We start from the raw sequence: 26,526 nt of genomic DNA, 5'->3' as shown, positions 1-26,526 counted from the left end.
CCACTATCACTTTTTGACATATGTACCTTGTTTAAGAAACTAATGTTTTTTTTTTTTTTCAAACAACACAGGAATGATCTTCATTATAAGCGAATGCCAGAAAGCCAATAGAATTTTCACCACTGCCTGGTGTTCAAAAGATTTACAGCCCAGAGTCCATATGTGTCTCCATTAACTAGAACTTCAGTATGTGCCACAGCCTTGCAGACTTAGAATTCACTCAGGTGAAATCCTTTTGGTAAAAATCAAGACAATTTCAGCATCTTGTGTCTCGAACAGACATGTTATAAAGCCACAACTAATAAGACAGAACTCAGAACACTTTAACACTATTCTATGTTATTGTAAAGAAGCAAACCTTAGCTCGATGGGAAATAGAGATCTGGTTACAGTTGAATCAGTATTTGAGGAGGAATAGGAAGAGAATTTATTATATGAGGTGTTTAAAATAGGATTTCTTCCTTTTTTTTCTTCTTTTTTTTTTTCCTTTTTTTACAAAAGAATTGTTTCTTTATTTCTTGCTGGTATCTGCAAGATTCACATCCAGAAATTGCAAATTGAAAGTCTTTATTTTATTTCATATGTTAAAATGTTCTGGAAATTACCTAGTAAATACCAGGACGATCCTAAAATATGCTCCAATGTCAGCTGTTTTGTGGGTTAATCAGATTGGGTTAAGGGAAGGAAAGAAGCAGCGGGCCAACGTGGAGTAGAGCTACAGGTAACATGGCATCTCCTTTCTGTGACCCACAGCAAAGCCTTTCGGCTATGAAGCTTCCCAGTGCTTCCCCCAAGTTTCATAGGACATGCAGTAGCGTCAGCTGTGTCAGAGCTGACAGAGAAAGAGGACTTCAGGCACTCCCCCTCAGAGCACAGAATACTTGCTTAAGACTTTAGGACTTTAGGACTTTACGGAATTCACTTCCGCTGAACCCGGTGAGATAAGAAGCCATTTCCTAAGGCAGGCAGAGGCTGTCTCACATGAGGACATGGAGGGCTGGAACACAGATATTCTCTGGGTCATGTCATTAAATGCTGCTGTGACTTTTTAGAACTTCTGCTAAAAATCATAAGGAAACACCAGCGAACCCTACAGAATGCTAGCTGTAGGTGAGAAGTGTGTGAGTAAGCCCAAGGTTACTGTCTTTAAAAAGCTACTAAATGCAATCCAGAGATCTGCTCAGAGATCTTAAAAAAACCATGTAACTTAAAGGACAAGTTGAGGAAAAAGTGTGTAATTAGCCTGCGTATCTCCAAAAAAAGTCACTGTCCTGAAAAACACAGAAAACCAGCTTCCAAAATAATATACACTATATACACAGTATAACCATAAATGAATACAAATGACTTTCAGTCCTTTGGGGAAAACAATGGGTTAGCTCATTAGTATGATTCTCTGCTTTTGGTAGTGAGCTTTGGATGGATTGTGACCATCTGCAAAGCCTTCAGATTGTCTCCAGTCCTTTGCTGGGGACATATAGGCACAGGTAGAGAGTCATCCTTCCAAAGAAAATTCGGATTGAGCATCACATCGGTGAGCACCAGGGACAAGAAGAAGAAACTGCACTCTAAGACAGCTCATGACTATTAAGTGGGGTGACTCCATATCAGATATCTGTCTCCATAGAAACCTATCTGGTTGAAAGTGGTGCAAAAGATTAACATGTATTTTCCCCTTTCTAAAGGGCAGTGGATCCTACTTACATGCATTTTGACCTTTACTTTTATATCTGAGGCTTATTATAAGGAGTTCTTTTCAGAGCTAGTCAAACAAAGAACCCAGTAAATCTCTCTTCATTAATTCTAAGGTTTAACTTAAAATAGTTATGGCCTTTAGAGCTTCATACTGTAGGATAACTATGAGGAATCAGGGGTGAAGGCTGCCATTCACAGAATATTGCCACCTAGATGAATAAACCATCAGTCCTCACATAATATTCTAAGTCAAATGCCAAGTGGCTGCATAACAGAGATGTTTGAGTTAGACAGTCCCGTTTTCAGCCTAGAGGCAGTAATGTTTGATAAACTCAATCTCCTTGTGTAAAGTCAATGCTGACAGATGTCACAGGGATAGGGCTTTGCAAAAGCTCATAATCCTGGGTCAGAACAATGCCACGGACAGTGACCTTGGGTCATGAGGCTTTCTGACTCTCGTCTTATTTCCAAGGTCGTGTAGTTCTGGGCTTCTGGTACCCTGAACAGGCTTGTGTCAAGTAGGCAAAATTCATCTGGATCTGAAAGAGTAATCTATAAATACAGCCCACCATCTGAATCAGCCATAAGATAGTTGCCAGAGTGAAAGGCCACCCCGAAACAGGGCAAGCCACCAATCATTTGTGATACCACCTTTGGTTGATGACTCTTCATCTCTGGGATACTCAAAACCAAACCAGCTATCCAGAAGCCACTGGCCACACCTTCGGGGGGATGTGTATTACAGAGTATACACATGCTCCCAGAAAATTTCAGGGGAATTGAAAATGGGGTCTGGAGAGCCTGAAGGTTTGTGGGTCATTGGAGATAAGGTCGAATGGGAAATAAGACCACTGAAAGAGATGGCATGAGATACTTGATTTTCCAACTCAGTCTGTACTGTGTTTCATATCTTCATGGAGATCATGGATTGGGGTGTTTTTGGCCAGTGCTGCTTTAACATGTTCAGCCCTCTTTTCCTCACAAGAGGAGATACGGTTTCAATATTGAAAAACGGCTTTAACAATGAACTGTACATCCTTGTACTTTATTGCTCATCAATTAATCTTCATGCTCTTTATCAGAAAGAATTAGCTATTTATCCAATGCTAAGTGTCTAGTTTCAGAGGTAAGAACCAATCCACAATTGTCTGGCCCTATATTTCCCAAGCATTGTGGAACCTGAGGATTCTTAGGTTTTCTTTATAGCCCACGATCAACATGCCATTTATATGTTTATCTAAATTTGACTGGGATATCTTTGTAGTTTCAATCTGTATCAGAAACAGCAGATGGCATGTATCTTCAGAGTGCTATGTCAGTTAACCATTCAGTTGTCCCTGACTTTGAGACCTACCCATTGAACATGTTAAGGGATGTGGGTTTTGCTTCTAAGTCCCTCAATCCATAGTAACTGGCTCAAGGCAGTGTGGATTTAGTAGTTGTATTCCCATGAGTATTTGACACTCCTAATACCCATACTACTTCTGATGATCTTTCTAGTCTTACCAGAGAAGTAAAATTTCCATTGACTGATAAGTTTCTGTAACATTATCTAAGAGTGTATTCTATCCAAAACTATCCAGTTTTCAGATAATAAAATGGAGATCAGAAAGGCTAAGGACCTTGCCTAAGCTTAAGATGTGTTAGGTGGCAGTAGCAGGAAGACATGCCCAGACCATACAATCAGCATGTGGGACACACATCATGGTGGGTGGGACTCCTGGCACCAATGCTTGGTGCAATACCAGTGTTCTGCTATACCGAGCTCTTGGCTTAGGATCCCAGGACAGGGTCATCTCAGAGAAACCTGGCACTCAGGGCTAGAATGTCTGAACTGGATCCTAACTCAGCTACTTTGCATCTTTGGTGATTTTTCACTTAAGGTCTTAAGATTTTAAAAGCTTTGCAAAATATATTTTTGGTTGCTACTATGAGCTCTGTCAACCATTTGTGTCCCTGCTCTACCCCTGATGTGACGATCTGTTGGGCATTATTTACCTTTCAGTATTCAGTATACCAACTTGGCATTTCAGTGCGCATGTTCTGCAGGGTAGCAGGAGGTCAGCAACAGTAACAGAAACCAGAAAGGCCTGAAGATCAGAAGATTATTTATATACTGAGAACAGTAAGCATTTATTTAATCTCCACTCAGTTGTAGAAATTGTACTGAGGGCTACTCATATTCTCATTTATCTATACAGAAATTCAAAAGGTGGCTCGATCATATTACCCTATTCTGAGGATCAGAGAGACTAAGAAATTCTCTCTGAGCTTGCGTGTTAGAAAGTAAGAAATGAACTTAAGACATCTGATTTGAAAACACAGTCTTGCTACTAAGATATCATATACGTATTCATTGATTCAGTTGGAAAGATCTGTGAACACACTTGTATGCAGAATTAAGATCAGCACCATCGTTAGGCCAAGGGAGCTTCAGAAATAAGCTTGCTGTGTATCCTGGAGCTAGTCCCTATGCATATTAGTATAACTCCACAGGCTTTCAAAGCCATAAATGGGGTCATGCTGTTAATGCATGCTCCACCATATTAGATATTCCTAAAGCATATTTCCAAACTAAGTTTTCAATTTTTTGAATGCTTAGATACACTTTGATTTATTTAAACACACCTTCGTGGTTGGAAAGATTTAAATTATTTCTAATTTATTAGCCACAAGACCAAAGTATGAAGAATTGAAATTCAGGCCCTTGCACAAGTGTTTCTAAGGGTTGGATATCACAAGAGGGACAGAGGGATCAGATCTGACTTTCTCTGTATTATAGAGATGACTATCCTGACTTTGGAGAGCTCACAGTGGTCCATCAACAGCTCTGTGCTTTATCTCAATGAGAAGTAAGTTGAGTGGACGTGAACCCCGACCTGATGTTCCTCTTCCTTCTGTTACCATTTCCAGTTTGTTTTTACTCCATTTCATGCTAATTGGTACCTTGCCCTTCCTTTCTCCTTCTATCTGCTCCTCTTTACTTATGGAGTATGTCCCCTGCCTTTGAAGTACAAAACCACACAGCTGTCTTGGGTACTCCAGGAACTAGTAATGAGCCCTTATATCCTGTTGGTCATTAACCCTCATTGACGGCCTAAGAAGTAGGAAGTACTGCTTTACTCAGTGGGACTGAGACCATAGTCTCCAGCACCTAGGGCACAGTGGACTGCAGAGGCTGATGGATCACCTTGAAGGGCTCCAACTGTGTAATCCAACCTTTTCTATACTAATGCACTTCCCGATGGCCTGGTGACAGTATTGACTGCTGAAAGAGTGAATGTCTCTCTGGAAGAATTGCAAAGCATACAGTAACTTGTAGATTATGTCTCTGACTTTCAGGGCACTTTGTCATCTTGGTGAATAGGAGCTGTATATCATTTGATGTGTCACTGTCTATTTAAGTCACCTATTCTCTACGAAGATCATGGATTAATAGTCTGCCCCTTTGCTGACATAAGATATTATTTAAATTTTATTATTTAAAAATTACTTTAAATTGTCTAAGCCTTGGGGGATGGTTTAATAAATGATATTCTAGCTACAAGAAAGAATAATATATTGCCAATAAATGTCAGTGTTCAGTAGAACATTTTAATAGCAAAAGAAAATGCTGATGATTTATTGGTAAGCATTAAAAGCTGGTTTCAAATGATGTGCCTCATGTGACCCGCGTTTGTAAAAATAAATAGATAAAAGAGACAACTAAAATGTGATAAAATTTGTAGTAATGTTTGTCATTGGTAGCTGAAACAAAAGATATTTTTATAAATTATTTGTAACTTTATGACTTACTAAAATTTTCATTTCCCCTGCAACACCATATAGAGTGTTTAGAAAGGAAAAAAACAGTGACTCATTGCGTTTTTCTGATTTTCCTTTTCTTCATGGGAATCTGAGATTCATCTATTTTTACATCATGAATGGTGCAGATTTACAGAGAAACTGAAGTGGCATCGTTACATTGCTGCTTTCTTCCCAGCAGCCCCCATACCTCCTTCCAGGAAGTCCCTGGCTGTTATGGAGGCCTCACTTTATGGGTACAGTTAGCTGCTGAGGTTTAGCTCTGAGGAGTCACCTCCCTATTTATGATCAACTTTCTGGGCTTGCTGGACTCTATGATTCCCAACAACAGTTTAGGAGGCTTGAGTGGGCAGAGGGGAGAAGCCTTGGAATAGTTTCAGAGTGGGGGGCGAGTTCCAATCCTGCATTAGGGGCTTTCCAAAAGGGATCTATCACCAGTGAAGTGTTGTTACGAAGTGGGGGTGAATGAGCATGTTTTCAGGCCCAAAGTGAGTCCCCAAGACTGGATTGCCAGTTAGCTCCAAGGGCTGCAGGAAAGGGAGGGACAAACATATCCCTGTGAGCCCACTGGGTGGCAGGCCCTTTCTCGCTGTAAGTCCTACTGGGTATCTGCAAGGCTTGGGGGACGTTCTGGTCCTGAGTCAATAGAAGCGACAGTTGAAATACAGATTCAGAGGTCCAGACCATCCAATTCACAGGTCCAATGGCCCTCAGGTTCTCCTTTCTCCTTCTCTCTTGTCCTTTTACTAGAGGACTCTCTATGGTGCCCATGCTGGCTCAAACTCACTCTCCCCTGTGCTTGCATGGCCTATGAGAGTGAATTACCACACTCAGCTGAGACTCTCATCTCTATAAGATTCTAAGATTTTGGAAATACTGTTAGTGCCACTAGCTGGTGTGGAATAAATCCGCTTGGACTTGAGAAGGGAGGAGGAGGCACACTCTGTGATGCGGAATATGAAGGGTTCCAGGCTAGTCATTTAGCATGATTGCTGCTAATAAAGCACACAGATGTGCAGCTCAAAATCTTAGCTAGAAACCCCCAAGAAGCTCCAAGCAAAATACATTTAACAGTATTTTACATATAAGTCATCGATTTGCAGAGTATTTTAAGTAAAAGAACACTAAGAAATCTCAGGCACTAGAGACCAATACATTCCTTTTCTTGCTTAAGACTTTGTCACAGTTCTGGCCACATGTGGCTGACCAGGCAAGTCTGACAGCACCAAACTGGTCTGTGTCTGGCTGGGCGAGTGACAGTCACTGGTGTTGCATCTGGTTGTGGGTGTTGAAAGACACTGTGAAGGTTTCTGAAGCCCCTTCTCCGTTTCTGACCTTGAACTGGCAGGAAGCGGTATGTATTGGTTTGTAGCCCACAAGCCACACATGAAAGTATTCATGTTAGTTAGTTTAGCTAGCCTACTAATTTGGGGTGAGACTTACTGTGTAACTTCAAGCAGCCAGTTTATTGTTTTGAACCACTGAACCCCAAGTAAACCTTTGTGTTTTACTCAAGGCCATTTAGTTCTTATGGATGACATCTGGGGTACTTGGAGTGAGGCAATTGTGTCCTTTGACTCAAATGTTACTTTTGCCAGAGTTAGACATCAAGCATAATGTCCTGCACACAGTAGGCCCTGTAAAAATTACTAGAAGATGAATGAATGCATGTTAGAGTAGGCCAGGGCATCAACTGCTTTAAGGCTGGTGGCCAGCCAGGAAGTAAATACCTACTATGGATGGCCATCGGACAGCACTTTTCTTATGAACTCTATAGATGCAGCAGATCATGGAGCAGACAAGAAGAACCAACTCCCAAAGGCAAACATGGGCCTCACTCACTGGTGTTGTAATGTAGAAAGGAAATTTACTGTAGTAGATCCTTTTGCTATGTGGCTCAGGTCACTTGGGTGTCATTTCCCCACCAGATCAGTGTATAATTTTAAGCCCAGATCCAAGTGAGCCTTGGTGGTATCTCTGGAAACCTCACAAAGTTTGCCTCTGTTGATTTTCTTTCAACACCAGAATAATAAAAATGCACTCTAATGATTTAGGCAAAGAGCTGGAAGAAGATCCGAGCTTCACAAACAGCCCACCCCACTGTCCTCATCTGTTAACTCCTCTGGCTGAATTCCTCACCCAGCAGGTCAAGGGATTTATGTGACATAAGGATGTGTAGCCACAGGGGAAAATGGTGGCTGCTATTTAAAGTGCATTATAAGTCAGGTACTGGGCTGAGCAGTTAAGCACAGTATCTTATACAGCTTTATCAACGTAACATATATAAGTTTGCTCTAAACATAGTGGAAAGGCTCAAATGTGTCAATCCTAAAATGTTGTGCTCTTAGCCCCTGTACTGTAGAATTTTAAACCAGAAGACTGGCTTTTTTTTTTTTTTTGATATGGTCTCCTATTTAGCTGTAGTTAGCCTCAGTTCACTATCCTCCTGCCTTAGCATCCTTTGTGCTGGAACTCCCCCTTCTCTTACTTTCAGAATATATCAGCATACAAAGATTTAATATTTTTTACTCTTTATAACTAAGAAAAATATCCCTCATAAATGATAGGGACAACACTCTGTGTATGAATGAACTTGGGTTCCAATTGTGAATGAGTCAAACTGTTCACTAGGTCTTTCAATCACAGAGATGCATTTTGCAGTAAATCAAAGACAGGCATGGTTTTACTGCAACCTATAAAGTCTGAAAATACAATCTGTTAGTAAATCTAAACTGTAGTTCAAGTAAATATGAGCACATACCCATTTACATACAGAGACCCACCTGTTTTATATCTTGATTCCTTTGGAAAAAAATTTATTTTGCCATTTAAAAAATATCCTCTTGAAATTTCAAAGAATTTCTTTTACAAATGTCTGCATAAACAAGACTTTAATAATGGCTAGCTATATCAATGGGCATATTAATGTGGAAGTGGGAAAATTACACAGGGTCTCACCCCTAGGCAGAGTACAGATGCCTAAGGGAAAGGGAGAATTGGTCTCTCCGGGGACCAGCCCCCCTATGGGTTGTCCTGAAGCAATATGTGTGCAAACAACAAAGCAGACTAGAGGGTTGTATTTGTATGTTTGTGCATATACATACACACATAATACATACATACATACATACATACATATATACATGCATGCATATACACATACATACACACATACACATATATATACATATACACATACATACACACACACATAATACATACATACATACTTACATGTATACATGCACATACACATACATGCATGCATATATATACATACATACACATATATACACATATACATATACACATACATACTACACACACACATATATATATACATATACACACATACACACAGACCTACATATGTATGCCATGATAATAATAGTAATAATAAGCTATCAAATGGAGAGCGGGGTGGCATGGGAGATGTTGGAGGGAGGGTACCTGGGAGGGACTGGAGGCAAGAAAGGGAGAAGGGAAGGGAATGTAATGCTATTTCAGTTTAGAACATTAAAAAACCTCTTTATACTTCTAAATAATCAATGCAGAAGGACAAGCATCACATTTCAAAAGGAACATGGCATTTCTGCCTTATTCTTCAGCCAGAGCTGAGAATGCCATCTTTGGATAATGTGTTTCTAATGAAAACATCTGCCTCGATTTCCCCGGGAAACCAGAAGGTGCAAAGAGGTTCTAAAGTATTTCCAGAAAGGCAGGAAGACCTTTATCATTTCTCATAAATGATAAGTGTAACTGTGGCCGATGCTCAAGACAGGCTTCCTCATGGCTCACCTCCTCTTATGCCTCCATATGTGAGATATTCTTATATGACTGTAGATTTTCAGTTTCCAAAAAGACAATCCAAACTTATTATAAGTAAAAACCAAAAAGCCAGCCATGATAGTTTTAGATTGTAAACTCTAGACTGGCAAAGAATGAGTAGTTATAAGAACTTGGACACTTAAAGACACAGACTGGTTTAAGAAGCAAAGATTTTGGGCAAGGATAAGACCATAAAGCGATCAGCATGGAAGACATCTGTCAGGTGAGGTGGCCTGAGGTGAGACAGGGCTAAGACTTAGGCGATCAGGAACCAGGGCCACTTTAGCTGGTTTTGCTTCCCCTCATGAGGTGACAACCTCCTAACACCCTAATCTTCTCTTGGTGATGGTGACAGAGGATTTATGGACCACAGATATTAAAATCTCCCTGTCAAGTATGAATTGTCTATGTTGGTTAAAGGCCAGTATCACAATCTCTCTAGCTACTGGTATAATTAGGATAGGAAATACGTTCATGGGTGCACGCTCACAAACTCAGCTGGAAGCAAGTAGCTATGAAGGCAGCAATGTCTGCTTCCAGTCAGACACAGCAGAATTAAAAACCAAAATAACAACATATTTGCTCATTAAAAAAATAAAAAAGGGATCTCTTCCTGAGTGTTGATGTATGGCATAAAGTGCCTTTGGACCCCACTTGTTTATTTATGTTTAAAAGAAAATTAAAGGATGAAACCCCCAGGAGGATCAGCCAGGGAAAGCCAGCACAGACACTAGGCAGGTGAAGAAACGGAGGCAGAGCAGTCATGGGGAGGAACAGTCTAGTAGGACGTGGTTACCTTTACATTTCTTCTCTTCAGTCTGGAAAGTGTGGGCACTTGAGACGCTCTGATCGTTCACATCCTCAGGATCCAGTTGGAATATTGAGCTAGTCCAAGTGGCCTGGATGAGGTGTGGGGATGTCTGCTCATTCTTCAGTGCACCACGCCTCTCCACATGGCTCTTCCTGTGCAGGCAGGCTTCGGACATTCCTACCAGCTTCCAGTCCTGGCCTCGGTCTGGACGGGGCTTCTGTTTGTCCCAGGCTGGAAGGCCATTTTCTGGTGGGAGGGGAGCGGAAAACACCAGATAACAGACTGTTTCTGAGATTTTGCATTTTAGAAGTCCAGTTGTTGGGAAAGGAGAAATCATAAGACATGTAAATAAAGAAAATATCTAATTAAAAAAAAAGACAAAAAAAAAAAAGAAAGAAAGAAAAAGAAAAAGAAGTCCAGTTGTTGCTCATTTGTTGTGGTCTGCCACTGTTTGAAAGCACTTCTCCTATAATGTCGGGGCAAAGAGTCTCCCACCTAAGCAGGATTGCATGCTGGAGAAACCAACGTATTTCCCCCTCTATTTTTTGAACTTCTCTACAGCAAGGCTCTGTTGGTCTTGCCACTACAGCAGTGGCCCAAAAGCAAGCTGATACCCATTTATATCACTGCTTAGATGACCATTTGAGGTCTTGAGAGTCAGAGCTGGCCATGACCTTAGGCCAGATCCTTAGCATGAACACATCCGGGCGCAGCCTGGTTTGACTTGGGTTATATCACAGGCTGACCCGAGGGACACTGTGTCACTTAAGTTGGTCACACTCAAGTGGCCACACACTGAGCCTGACAATCTGTTCTGACCATCTTCTACTCTCATGGCAAAACAAAAGAAATAGGAAAGAGCACTGATAATAAAAGACAGCACAAAGCAACACAGCCCCCAAGTCTAAAACATCTTGATCTTCACATGGAAGTTTCGTCTCTTCAAGGTCATCTCAACTGGGCCGTGAAATCACACAAAAGGGAGCAGGACATGTTTTCTCTTTGTGGAAAATTAAGAGCAGCAAAGATAGAAGGATGAGCCTGGATCTCTTAGGCTGGGTACCAGATAGCTAATATTTTATTTGTTTTTGAGTTTAGTCTATGTGGTGTGTAGGTCTGTTCTCTAGAATGGGCAAAAATAGAATAATATAATGAATTTCTTACTGGAAGAATCTCCTTTAGTAACAATTTTCATCTTATTCAATGCCTTTACTATATAGGGAGATATATCAGAGGTACATACACACACACACATCACACACGTATGCACACACATACATATATATACACATAGATACACATGCACACACAAGCATGCACCCACATATACACATACATGCACAAGCATACACATGCACACACACATACACACATATACACCACACACAAAATACGTACACACACAAACATGCATACACATGCACACACATATATACACACATCACACACACACATACATACACACATACCACACACATACATAAACACAAATCACACACATACATATGTATACACACACATGCACACATATACATACCTGTGGGTTTAAGTGTCTACAGTTGGAGTCTATATACCACACAAAACATGCGTATACATGCACACACACGCACACACACACACAAACACACACACAGAGTACAATTATCTGGTCCATCTTAGCAACTATGTTTCACAATTAGAAAAAGAGTGGCTGTATACACTGACTGGAAGAAATTATAAGTGAGGTTTTTGGTAGTTCTGGGTGAATGAATCCAGAGCCTTCTACATGCCTGGCCGGTGTAGCATCATTGGGCATGTCTTTGCTGGGTGAATTTTCTTTAAGGATGAAATTACCAAAAGACCACAGTGGAATTCCTGGTACTTACAGAGACCAATCCATCCTGACTTGTGCATAGGGAATTTTAAGTGACTTTTCAAAGTTAGGCACACTTTGGGTTTCATAATCTCACCCTCTCAGAAGCTACCAGCTTCATCTGAGGTTGTGTGGATGGTTTATCTGGAAGTATTAGCTGTCAGAAGTCACTTATGGAAGTTATGTCCCTCTCTTGAGTCTCATGTTCCCATACCCATGAGCATTCAAACTTCTGATCCAGGAGAATGTGAAGGACCACAAAGGCAAAGGATTTCTTTCTTTGAAAAAAAAAAAAGATTTAATTTAGTTTTATTTATGTGTGCCTGAGTCCCTCTTCCCCCATCCATGGGTTTAAGTGTCTACAGTTGGAGTTTTGAGCTGTCTGATGTGGGTACTAGAATCAAATGTGTGCCTTTGGTAAGAGCAATGGCAAGCACACTTGCTGAGCTGTCTGCCTGTCTAGCCCCCAGTGCAGGAGTTTTCTTGCCTAGGAAATGGAAGCACCTGGGCTTGCAGTAGCTCATGTCTCCTGTAGGAAAATCCTATTGTGCTTTAGGCTTTGGCTTGTACCAGCTGCTCAGATTTGTGGAAAGGCGCTGGAAATTGCTCATGCTTAGGATTGTGTGAGCCATTGTATTAGGCAGGTTAGACAAACATGGGTGCTTTTTTCTCAGGGTTTATGAGGTATTATTCATTGCATGATGAATCAACTCTTCCACTTTTCAACCATGCCCACCACCAGTGCAATTACAGGCATTTATTCTCACTGTCCCTTGAAAGGAAACAAACATCTTTCAGATTGCATTGCATTTCCAACTTAACATATCTGTGTAGAATTCATTCAGGTGCCTATTACCCATGAGGGTTTAAGCTTCTTGTGAATGAATTATTAAGTGGCTGAATGCAAAGGTTAATCATGGGTCTGGCCAGACTCACTTTATTCCCACGGACACGAGAAAGCTCACCCATGTGTATTCCTGCTCTCTCTGCCTTATTTTCAGAAATAATTCCCCACCAAATTGTACCCTGTAAAGCTCAATTTAAACTATATTAAAGTTCTCAGAGGATTTTGTAAAGCTTCTAACATATAATCTTTTTGCATTAATTTCTAATTATGGTAGTAATTCCCCAGCTCTAACAATAAATGAAGAAATCAGGCAGTTGCTACTCCTTATTGAATCTGGGTCTCAGATGAAACACATCTAGGGAGTGTCCACCTAAACGAGACATTCTCACTCAAAACAGAGCTTATTAAAGCTTGTTTTGCATGTCCTTTGGGCCAGTAAGAGTGGGTTTCTTCTCGCAAGGGAGATGATGTTTGGGGTAAGGTGAGCTGGGGGACTGTCTTCCGCTTTCCTAAGAAAACCACTTGAGATGGTTTGGGTAAAGGGCTCCATCAACAGGAGGCATTTACAAGTTCATAATTACTCTCTGTAATTACACTCACAATAATGATATTCAGTTGCTTAATTGGCAGGTTTATGGGATACACACTGCTGGGAAAACTAGAGACTGAGAAGCCCTGGCTGGGTCATGGGAAAATGGAATAGGGATTTCTCTAAAGAGAATACTTGATTTTATCCACTCAAGGACAGGGGAGTCCATGCAATTCCTACTCCACTTCCAAGGAGGCACTGGACACCCACTGTGTCAGGTCCATAAATTTTACTTGTTGGGTGTGTCATCAGTGATGAGGATTACAAAGTCCTTCCACACATATGCAGCTGGTAAAATGTCTTCAGGTTTTTTTCCTATGACTCTATCATTTGTCCATATCCTTTCACTCCCCCAAAGCTCATGCCAACGGATTATTTCCTTTTAGAGGAATTAACATCCTCAAGGGTCAGTCGTGACCTCCAACCCTTGGCACCTATCAGAATCACTACAGGCGCTATTGAAGACCTGACTTTAAAAATTGGGCAAGGGTCTCAGGATGTATGATTCCACTGAGTTCTCTAGGTAAATGAGACACCTCAGAGTTTGTGATTCAAAGATAAACTTAAGGTAATAAAACAAGTTTTGGCATTTAGAATGAATTAGAGTCCCTAAGCTTCTAACATCTTCTACACAGCCTTAGATATCTTTTAGTTCATTTTTATTGTCAAGTTGATACAATCTAGAGTCACTTGGGAAGAAGGAACCTCAATTGAAAAACTGTCTATTTTCAAATTGGCTTGTAGCCATGTCTGTGAGATACTGTCTTGATTGGTGATTGATGTGGGAGGGCCCGGCCTGCTGTGGGCATCACTGTCTCTAGGTAGCTGATGTAAGAAACTGGCTGAGAATGAGCCAGTAAACCAGTGTTTCTCCACTGTTTCTGCTTGAGTTCCTGTCCTGACTTCCCTCAATGATGGACTGTGACCTGGCAATGTAAGGTATAATAAACCCTTTCCTCCCTTGAGTTGCTTTTGGTCTTGTTGTTTATTACAGCAACGACAGAAACCTAGGTAGAAAACACTGTGCTAACATTTACAAATCCCTGCACTGTTGTTGGGTCTATTGAGGAAAGCTATTAGGTGCTGGTTGGATAATGAAGATTGCAAGCACGCATGTAAGTAAGTTCTTATTCAAAGAGACGGTTTAGATATTCTCTGGAACACACTGCACATAGTGTTAGAAACAAAGTTTTTAAAGGCCTAGGGATGTAGCTCATTGGTAGAGGGCATGCCCAGCACACACGAGGCTCTGGCCTCAATCTCCAGAACCATCGTAGCACACATAGTACCAGACACAGTAGCATATATCTCAGCAAGAGATGGGGGCTGGAGGATCAGGATCCCAAGGATCAATGTTATCCTTAGCTACACAGAGAGTTTGAGGTCAGTCTGGCCTACATGAGACTCTTTTTCAAAAATAGGATGGAGCCAGTACTTTGCTGAGTGTTCATCAGGACTATAAAAGGGGAGGATCCTAGAAATAATCATATCTTATAATTTACATGATCTAAACCATTTGCTCTTAGTTGATATCTGGCTTTTAACATGATATTTTACATGAAAGAGTTAATAAATTTGCCAGTTATAATATGGTTAAGAGATGGAAGAAACGTCAACAACATGGTGGAACATGGACTAACGCTAGAGCAACATGTACCTGGTTGTCTCAGAGAGTTTAGAGACAAATGATTAAGTCTTCATTTCATGACTATCATTCTAATGGCTTTGGATGATACAATAGACATCTAAGCAGTCTTTAGCAAACAAGAAATGAACATATATTTTAATAACTTAACCACTTACATTCTATTTCTGCTATAGGTGATCGAAAATAAATCTGTTTGTCAAAGAAAGAAAGTTATACTAAAATATTCAAGTATTTAAGGACATAAAATCCAGGTGATATTTTAAAAAAGAACTAAAAGAAATAAAGAAACAGGATTCTGCCCAAGGGGTCAGAAGGGTCATCTGAGTAGGCAGGGATTCCCATTACACAGTCTGAAAGTGTGTGGCTTGTATTAAAAGGCCATTGATATAAGATTGAGACAGATGATGTACATAATGATATCTGAAAACCCTGGTTGTGTGGAATTGTGAACATCAGGTCATTAACTTGTTTGGTTTTCTAAGATTTATTTTTACTCTGATGTGTATGAGTGTGTTTGTGTGATGTTGCAACACGCCACATGTATGAGGGCACCTGCAGAGGCCAGAAGGGGGCATCAGATCACCTGGAGCTGGAGTTACTGGCACTTATAAGCTGCCTGACACTGGCAGGGGTCATGGGAGAGGGGAACCCAGGAATTCTGTCAGAGCAGTCAGTGCTCATAACCATCTGTCTGTGGGTCTTAAGCGCCCAGAACTGCTTCCTGCCTTTTCTGCTAAGATGCCTCAAGCTGATTTACTCTTTCATCGCTTTGTCACTGTAGCCACAGAAACTGACATAGGGACCCCACTCCCCAGAGTCTTTGTAGAAGTTCTCCACTAGGTCTGCACTCCATTCCTACAGCCAGTTCCTGCAAGAATGGTCCAGACTAATTCTCCAACTATCTTCTATAGATCTTACTTCATCCTCCAGAACTTCCTTGTCTGCCTCAATATATAAGCATTCCTGAGGGAGGGCCAGAATTGCCAGGGTCCCTGGTGTGTGCTGAGCTCCTGCAAGAGACTCTTCCATATGGTAAGGATGTGAGCTCATGGGACATAAGCAGGCACCAAAAGTAGAAAGTGCCATGGATAGGCATATATATATATATACATATATATATATATATATACATACATATATACATAGAAATACATATGTATCTATGTATATATGTATGTATATATACATATATATACACACACATATATGTATGTATATATGCACATATATATGTAGACACACATAATTGTACATACATACACATACATACATAGATATACATATGTATCTATGTATCTATGTATGTATATACATATATATACATACACATACACACATACACGCACACACATATATATGTATGTATATATACACACATATATATGTATACACACACATATATATGTGTATATACATACACATACATACATACATACATACATACATACATACATACATACACAGGCTAGGCTTCATAGCCAGGTCTGCAGAGTCTAAATCCTGACCTCCTGTTGTTCTGTTAAAGCTGCTTCCAGTTATGAGAGGTCATAAACCTGTTTGGTCTGCAAGTCCTTCAAGGGGATGATTCTTCCCTCATATTTCTGGTATCTCCAAAAGAGAAGTTTATTAGAAATAAAAAAAAGAAAAGAAAAAGAAAAGAAAAAGAAGGAAAGGAAAGGATAAAGAAAGGAAGGGAAAGGTTACTTTTGCAAATTCAGAGATGTGGCTGTACCCTACTGTAAGTATTCAATAATGAGTAAATAAATAACATTTTGCCCATGACCCCTCGGTTCCATGTGTCTGTGCTTGTTTTTAAGGAAGATTATCATAGCAGCAGGAGTTTGTAGTACAGGAGCTTCAGAGACATCAAAGAACAGAAAAATAGGCACACAGAGCTTAGGCACCCCAAAGCTACCCCCAGTGACTAACATCTTCCAATCACCCCCACTTCTTACATTTCACTACTTTCCAATGATGTCATGTTATGACTCCATCAAGGGATAAACACACTCAACAAGTCAGTGTCCTTGAAACAGTGCCTGGCATGTTAAGCACCCTTCCTTTATGCATCCAATCACCTTTCTTTCTCTTTCTTCATCCTCCCAACCCTATCTCCTCTGTTTTTCAAAGATCATCCATGAATGAAAGGAGCTAGGTCAATGACTTCATGCCATTATGTCAGTGACTGAGAATTTTCCACCAATCACTTCCCAGCAGAAATGGTGGTTTAAGGACAATGCCTGGAAAGTGTTGGGCTATAGCCCAAGCTTGAAGACCAGATTCCTATCTACCATGTGAGACACCATGAGGGATGCTAAAATAAAGGGTCCCTTTTAGTCTTGGGGCTCAGATAACAGTGGCAAAGATACAGTTTGACTCTTATGCAGCCTTAAGGTATATCTCTTTCCAAGATTACATGACATAATCTCCCACCCTCCTACTTTCCCTGATACCTTCTACCCATTCTGTCCTCCCATGTGCAGCCTTCTGTCTGTGATCCCATTTACAAACATGCATGTAGTGCCCTTATCTGTCAGTGTTGCTGCAATACGCATTAGTTGTGTTCTGGTTGCTTATTTAGACTCTGTGACAAAATTCCTGATGAAAACAACCAAGGGAGGGAAAGCTGTTGAATGCTCCAAGACATAGTCCACTGTGGGGTAGGAAGTATGTAGCAGGAGTATAGGAGGAACAGCACTACATCCACAGAAGGAAGCAAAGGATGAATGGGAAGTAGAGCCAGGCTAGAACCTCAAGGCCTCTCCCCTGTGACCTACTTCCTCCAGTGAGGCTCCACCTCCTAAAGTTTCTACAACTTTCCAAAACATAACAGCTGCTGGGGATCGAGCCTTCAGATGCCTGAGCCTGGAGAGGGACAATTCACATCCAACCACAACACTCTGCAAAGAGAAATGTCTTTCCTCAGCAGACTCCATCTGCCTTATCCAAAAGCCACAGGTGTGTGTCATCACCGCAGATCCCTAGAGAGGCTCCTGCTCTTCCTCTGCCCAGGACTGCTAGGGAAGGGAAAGCTGTTTGGCAGTATCAGATTGTGGGCCTCCGATGCTCAGAGGTTCACTCTGGCTTCACCTTCTATGGACTGTGATCTGGAGCAGAGTGTCCACATTTTTGCATATCTTTCCTGAACATCCACAGTACTTGTTTACGACTCCTCTATGCAAGGCAACACCGTGCTGCATCCTCTGTGATTATGCCAATGCCACATGCTTGTCTTGCCTGACTAGATTCTAATCTGAATTTCTATCTCTTAACCTTAAAATGGCATCACCCCATAAATACTTGAAATAACTTAACATAGTCAAGAGAGCTCTAAATACCCTGGATCTTCTAATCCAGGAGTTCATATTCTTTGAACTATAATCTGCTTAACATAGGGCAGTCGGCCACATTAGTTAGCATCAAAGTTCTGGAACAAAAGGCAGCTGGACCATGATGTAGCTATAAAACTTCAGACAGCTCTGTGAAACCTGTAGACATGAAGATACTTATATCATCTAGATGGGCTCCATTCCTGGCATCTGTCTTCCATAAACACTGCCCAAAGTGCAGGCTTAGCTCATTGCCTGCCATCCAGACCTGTGACTGGGGAAGATGTCCACAGAGGACACTGAGACAAGACTGCTTGAAGAGAGTCTTTTAGTTGGCTCCATCTGGGTTAAGTGGGTGAGCCACTGGCAAGCTCTGGTGTTTCTTGGTATCTTTGGATCCATGTGAGGTGGCTCTGCCTGGCCTGGGCATCTTCAAGAGCAAGCATGGGGTGACACTGCTTCTATTCATGAGTCTTAGTGTGGAGAACTACCTTATGTGATGTCAAAAAATAAGAGAAGGTGGTGATTCTGGAGCAGAAGCCAAACAGTTGACTGTTTTTAAAGTCATTGTGATGGAAGACTACATGCATGACATTAAGCAATTTCATTAACAAGGTTAGGATAGAACTATTTGAGAGGGATCATGTGTAGATGATAGAGGCCAACATGTATGCATGGTGTGGCATGTTCAAATGTAGATGATAGATATCAACATGTATGCATGGTGTGGCATGGTCATGTGTACATGACAGAGTCTAACATGTATGCATGGTATGGCATGTTCATGTGTAGTTGACAGAGTCCAACATGTATGCATGGTGTAGTATGGCAAAGACCTATGAGTGCTCACTGGGCCTTCTTCCTCCTTCACCAGTAACAACCACGAGGACAGCGCTACTCTGCTGAGTTCAGCTCCTGGGAAGGAAACTATGCACCTTCCCCAAGTTCCCTTTCTCCTTCAGCAGACAGAAATATTCTATGGCTTCCTGGACTCAGCTTTCCCTCACTACTGCAAGTTATGGTGAGTTCTCATCCTTTGGAAGATATGATGTGCTCTAACAGTGTGTAATCCTGTTCCATTTTAAAATATCTTATTGGTGAATGCTAGTGTTCCCAGTGAAAAATCTCAGGTAGGCCTAGAGACTGGGCCCACATATTTCTTTTGTCCTTTGCATAGATCTACAGAGAAAGTGGAAAGTTCTGGCCATTGTAAGGGAGGGGGGCTTGAATGACAGCTGGGCACAGGCCTTCTAGGTCACTGGCCTTTAAAGAAATTGGTGGTAGGAAGGATGATAAAGGAAGGCAAGTGTTTATTATGTGTGAGGTACATTGACGGCATCCTAAAATTAACAACAGTTAAACCCCCCCAGGAATTGGGATGGGCTGGAGAGGTGGCTCAGCAGTTAAGAACACTGGCTGCTTGTCCAGAGGGTCCAGGTTCAATTGCCAGCACCTACATGGCAGCTCACAACTGTCTGTAATTACAGCTCCAGGGGCATCTGGCACTTTCACATAGGTGAAACACCAATGCACATAAAATAAAAAGCCTAAAAAATATCACTAAGAATTTACTATTTGACAAATTAAAGCACGAAGAGAATTGTTACATGAATGCCTTCTTGTATAATCCAGCATGCATCTATCACCTCATCTAATGTAAATAAACATCTGTACCAAGAAACTCAAATAATACTAGATTACCTTTCAACCGATAAACAGGAGCAGAGCAGGTAGGAAGCTCACCGGTTCCTGTGTTCTTCTTTCGACTGTGTTGTAATAAATTATAATCCAGAATCCTTTGCTTGCCTTCCTGAGCTCCTGGGTCTTTGGCTTGCTTATCTAGCCTGTAGCTGGTACATGAATGAATGCCCATCATCTGAGCAGAATCAAATCAAGCTCCACAGCTTCCCATGCCCTCCCCTCTCTCCTGTAACTTGGAGGGAAACAGAAGACCTGAAAGGCCCCTGCAGTTGCTATGCCTGCCGGTGCTGACCACCTTCCCGTAGCCCCACACTATTTCCACCAAACCTCTCTTCCCTCACATCCTCCCCCTTCAAGGGGCTAAGTGGTGGTGGCCATCTTAACATCTACAGCAGAAGATAAAAAGGAGCCAGGAAGAAACTGGCGACCTTGCAAATTCTATTGGAAATTTAAGAGGAAGCAAGTACAGCGAGACCACATTTGTTCACACGAAGAGTGAGCAGATGAACCGATGAAAGGCCGGGTGATAGTGATGTATGTGCTCAGATGCTTTGACTGGGGTGTGCCCATCTCAAGAACAGATCTACTGCCTCACCCTTGAGAATTTGGGGCCCCCAGATCAGCAAATCGGGAAAGCCAGTCTGTGCAGGCTGGCAGCCCTCCACCCCGTGCCACATGCCTTTGTCTTCCTTTTGCCTATTAGTTTCCCTCCAGTTGAGCCTGGGCTTCTCTGTGTGGGCATGTGGACTTAGGTTTCCTGTCATAGAAAGATTAACCTGTTTCACCAGCAGAGACTCCTGGTGCATTGTGGGTGAGACTTGAGAGCCCGTAAGAGACAGACAGATCTTTCACAGGCCGGGCGGCTCCCACTCTGTCTCTGCAGCAGATTCTGTGAATGAGTTCATTGGCAGCTTCAAGAAAAATAATCACTGTGGGCACTGAGACTTCAAATAATCACTGTGGGCATTGAGGAATTCAAGTAATTATGCTGCAGCCAGAAACTGCAAGGATAGTCTCCCAGAAAGTGAAAATAATCAACACTGAAAAAACAAAACAAACCCAAAACAGACACGTGTACTTAGAACATTTAAATGGGTGTCTTAATCTATTTTAACATACAGCCTGAAATAAAGTTAAGAAGCAAAACAATATAAGGTGTGTTTAGAGACAGCAGAAGCCCTTTCATTGGAGAAACAACATGGCAGTGACTAGGTTCCTGTCTTGGTGCTGAGCACTGCTGGCCAGGGGCTCTGAAAGAAGAGAAAGCACATCGTGGAACACAAACTGGCCTGATCCTCAGGAATGGATGCTTGCTTTTTCATAACACACACTGCATCCAAGCACTCAGTTCTCAGGTTAGATGGCCCAAGTTTGAGGTAGTCACACCAAAGACCACAGAGCTTCTGTTTAGTAGATCAGGAAGGCTCCAGCAGCTGTAGGAACCTCACAAGTTCACACAAGGGGCAGGTGCTTGCTTACTGCAGGGCTAGAATTCTCTTGTACTCTTGTTTACAGGATAATGTTTATTCTTGCTGAGAGTGAACTCACATTTTTGAAAAAAAAAACAGATTGGCCTTGTTTTATGGTCTCAAATGTGAAATATCTTTTGGAAAAGTAGGAAATGAAAGTGTATCTATCTTAACCTTGGAAACCAGGACCAGGCTATATAATTCATAGATAAATCACAAACTTCCAGACTTAGAATTTTTTCAAATAAAAGGCAAAATAGGACTCTTGGGTGAGTCTCCTCTCTCATAGTAAGTGGAGTTACACATGGTGGCACTGAAATGCAGGTATTATTTTTATGTATTACACTCAAGTATAAAAAATGGAATAAATATATATGGTATAGGGTTGGTAAAATGGCTTAGGGCACTTGCTGCCAAGCCTGACAACTTGGGTTCAATCCCTGGGACCATGTGATAGAAGAGAGTGGAATACTGCAAATTGTCCTCTCACCTCCATATGCACATATGGCATGAACATGCTTCCCACCCCAATACATACATGATCACATACACACTAAAAACCAAGTAAAATGTTAATAGTTCTTTACACATACACACACAAACACACACACACACACACACACAGAGAGAGAGAGAGAGAGAGAGAGAGAGAGAGAGAGAGAGAGAGAAAGAGAGAGAGAGAGAGACAGACAGACAGACAGACAGAGACAGAGACAGAGACAGAGACAAACAGACAGAGACAGAGAGAGGGAGACAGACAGAGACAGAGAGAGACAGAGAGAGAGACAGAGTGGGAGGGAGGTGGCAGGGGGAGATCTATAAGCTGTCTCTGCTTTAGGTTTTCATAGACTAGAATCTCACTATAATTTGCCTTAAAAAAAAAAAAAAAGATCCATGTCCATGTAGATATTTCCTTCCTTTTGGGTTATTTTGACCTAAGAGCATTTGGACTTTTCTTCTGTGAGACTCAGAGGCTCCCAGACATAAAGAACACCTGACTTAGTTGCCTGGATGGCTGGTAAGCAGATTACACTGAGGACTTTGGGGAGTTTTCAGCTTCTCCAAATAGTATGTAATACATCAAAATGTATTTGCTGAAGTGGGCCCTAGTAACACAACACAAATGCCCCTGAGTAGTGAATGTCTCTTAGTATGGTTTGGTTTAGCATCTGTACTTCATGGATCCTGTCCCAACAGCAGAAGCAGAAAAGGGTAACTGATGTGGTGTCATGCAATTATAATCCCATACTTGAGAAATGGAGTCAGAAGGATTAGGAGTTCAAGGCTAGGTATGGCTACAGATCCATCCATTTATAAATATAGCTGAATAGCAGGTAGGTTTTCTCCATTCTTCATATCTTTTTAGTTTTTACTTTTAAATGACTTAAATAGAGCTTGGTGCCAGAGAGAGTGCCCCTTTCAACCAGCTTTTCCCCTGTGGGGTCCAGGTGTTCCTGTGGTCAATGAATCTGCAAGTGGTGGCAAATGTATGAGACAAGCCACTCACTCTGTCACCTAGGGACCCTGTGTCACCTAGGGACCTGCTCTATCATCACAGGGAGCCTGTAAGATGGTGAGTGCAGTAGCATGTTACCAAGGTGACCATGAGTCTGAGAGCCCCTGGTACCAGGCACAGTTTCCATATAAAGTGGAACTAATTGTAAAGATGTAGTTACCCAATTTCATCATTGCTGGGATGTAACATTTGCCAGATAGGGAGAAGATCTGTGATTTCCTGCTCAGGACGTTGCGGGGACCAATGCATTTGAAGTGTTGCAGGTAGAGGAAATTATATACTAAACATTGAGCACATTGAGTGCTTCTGTTTCCTAAACAAATATTTGGCAAATTTAGTTCATGAAATGAGAAAATCAAAACACCAAGATTTCTGATTATGATTTCATTTTTTCTTGGCTGTAAGTAAGGTTTTCCTCTCTAAGGATGCTCAGCAAAACTATAGAAGTATCCTTTTGGTTTCCATCTGTGCCCAGAACTTATACTATGCCACAGCTCTTCATACCCAAATACTGCCAGGAGAGAGCTAGTCTCCCAGAGTGCCAACACACCTGTGAGCACAGGCAAGACCACCACTTCTGCTCAGAGGGACCCATCCAGAGCCCTCAGGACACAGGAAGCAAGGAGCAGCCTGGGACAGGATCCTTCCAGTTTCCATCTGTGCCCCAGAGCTGACACAGTGCCACAATGTTCCATACCCAAATACCACTGGGAGAGAGTTGGTCTGCCAGGAGTGCAGACACATCTGTGAGCACAGGTAAAACCACCACTTCTGCTCTAATTCCTGGCCCAAGAGAGAACTGCCCACAGCCATCAGGATAGAGGAACCAGGGAACAGTTAGGAACAGGATACTTCTAATTTCTGTCTGCACCCTGGAGCTGACCCTGTGCCACAGCTTTCCATACCCAAATTCCTCCAGGAGAGAACTGGTCTCCCAGGAGTTCTGACACACAAGCTTGTAGGAGGGACAAGCCATAGTCAGAGACAGCAAGACCAGCTAACACCAGAGACAACCAGATGGTGAAAGGCAAGGGCTCTAAGATCAAGAGTCGACAAATGGGACCTCATAAAATTGCAAAGCTTCTGTAAGGCAAAGGACAGTCTCAATAGGACAAAGTGGCAACCAACAGATTGTGAAAAGATCTTTACTAATCGTATATCTGATAGAGGGCTAATATCCAATATATACAAAGAACCCAAGAAACTAGACTCCAGAGAACCAAACAACCCTATTAAAAATGGGGTGCAGACCTAAAATTCTCAACAGAGAAAACTCCAGTGGCTGAGAAGCTTCTAAAGAAATGTTCAACATCCTTAGTCATCAGGGAAATGCAAATCAAAACAACCCTGAGATTACTCCTCACACCAGTCAGAATAGCTAAGATCAAAAACTCAGGTGACAGCAGATGCCGGTGAGGATGTGGAGAAAGAGGAACACTCCTCCATTGCTAATGGGTCTGCATGCTGGTACAACCACTCTGAAAATCAGTCTGGTGGTTCCTCAGAAAATTGGACATAGTATTACCTGAGGACCCAGCTATACCACTCCTGGGCATATACCCAGAAGATGCTCTAACATATAATAAGGACACATGCTCCACTATGTTCATAGCAGCCTTATTTATAATAGCTTGAAGCTGGAAAGAACCCAGATGTCCCTCAAAAGAGGAATGGATACAGAAAATGTGGCACATCTACACAATGGAGTACTATTCAGCTATTAAAAACAATAATTTCATGAAATTCTTAGGCAAATGGATGAAAGTAGAAAATATTATCCTGAGTGAAGTAACCCAGTCACAAAAGAACACTCATGGTATGAACTCACTGATAAGTGGATATTAGCCCAAATGCTCAGAATATCCAAGATTCAGTTCTCAGATAATATGAAGCCCAAGAAGAAGGAAGACCAAAGTGTGGATGCTTCAACACTTCTTAGAAGGGAGAACAAAATACTCACAGGAAAAAAATATGGAAACAAAGTGTGGAGCAGAGACTGAAGGAAAGGCCATCCAGAGACTGCTCCACCTGGGGATCCACTCCACATACAGTCACCAAACCTGTATATTGTAGAAGCCGGGAAGTATTTGCTGAAAGGAGCCTGATATGGTTGTCTCATGCGAGGCTCTGCCAGAGCCTGACAAATACAGAGTTGGATGCTTGCACCCAATCATTGGACTGAGCACAGGGTTCCTGGTGAAGGAGTTGGAGAAGGGACTGAAGGAGCCGAAGAGGTTTGTAGCCCCAGTGGGGAAGCAACAGTGTCAATTGGCCAGACCCACAGAGCTCTTGGCAACTGGACTACTAACCAAAGAGTACACATGAAAGTCCCATGGCTCTGGCTGTATATGTGGTGGAGGATGGCCTTATTGCTAGGAACAGACCTTGGTCCTGTGTGGGTTCTATGCCCCAGTTTAAGGGAATGCCAAGGCAGGAAGGCAGGAGTGTGTGGGTTGGTGGGGAGCACTCTCATAGAGGCAGGGGGAGGGGGAATGGGATAGGGATTTTCCAGAGGGGAGACCTGGAAAGGGGATAATATTTGAAATGTAAATAAAGAAAACATCTAATAAAAGATAAAAGAAGAAGGAGAAGGAGGTGGAGGAAGAGGAGGAGGAGGAGAAGGAGAGGAAGAGGAAGAGGAAGAAGAGGAGGAGGAGGAGGACAAAGAGGAGGAAGAGGAAGAGGAGGAAGAAGAAGGAGTCTTGGAGAGATCAGGGATACAAAGTGTATACCTAAACATAATAAAAGCAATATACACCTAGCATGTAGCCAACATCAAATTAAGGAGAGAGAAATTTAAAACAATTCCACCAAAATCAGGGACAAAACAAGGCTGCCCCCTCTATTTGTTCAGTATAGTACTTGAAGTTCTAGCTAGAACAGTAAGACAGTAAAAGGAGATGAAGAGGATACAAATTGGAGAAGAAGTCAAAGTGTTGCTATTTGTGAATGAAATGATAGTATACATAAATGACCACAAACATTCTGCCAGAGAACTTCTACAGCTGAGAAACACCTTCAGCAAATTGACTGGATACAAAATTAAGTAAAATAATCATTAGTCTTCCTTCATATCAGAGAAAGAAATTAGGGAAACAACACTTTTCACAAAATACCCACAAATAATATAAAATATCTTGGCATAACTCTAACCAGGCAAGTGAGAGACTTGTATGACAAGAACCTCTATGACAAGTCTCTAAAGAAAGAAAGTGAAGAAGACCTCAGAAGATGTAAACCTCCCCCTGCTTGTGGATCAGGAGGAGTAACAGTGAAATGGCCATTTTACCAAAAGCAATCTATGGATTCAATGAAATTCCCATCAAAATTACAACACAGTTTTTTACAGATCTTGAAAGAGCAACTATCAATTTCATATAGAAAACCAAAAATCTCAGGATAGCTAAAAATATCCTGAAAAATAAAAGACTTCTGAG

General features: G+C 41.7%; 1 protein-coding gene across 9 annotated transcripts in view; it reads right to left on the bottom strand.

The window, feature by feature from the left end:
* Thrb (thyroid hormone receptor beta) overlaps positions 1-26,526 on the bottom strand; it is a 353,365-nt gene that overhangs the window by 57,550 nt on the left and 269,289 nt on the right. For all 9 annotated transcript variants that reach the window (XM_031360979.1, XM_031360978.1, XM_031360975.1 and 6 more), the window contains one exon: positions 10,124-10,384. In XM_031360979.1, the coding sequence (XP_031216839.1) occupies positions 10,124-10,384 (261 nt within the window). The remainder of the gene's footprint in view (positions 1-10,123; positions 10,385-26,526) is intronic.

This window comes from Mastomys coucha, unplaced genomic scaffold (assembly GCF_008632895.1).
Source record: "Mastomys coucha isolate ucsf_1 unplaced genomic scaffold, UCSF_Mcou_1 pScaffold9, whole genome shotgun sequence".
NCBI classification, from domain to species: Eukaryota; Metazoa; Chordata; class Mammalia; order Rodentia; family Muridae; genus Mastomys; species Mastomys coucha.
This window is presented reverse-complemented; position numbering and strand designations above follow the sequence as displayed.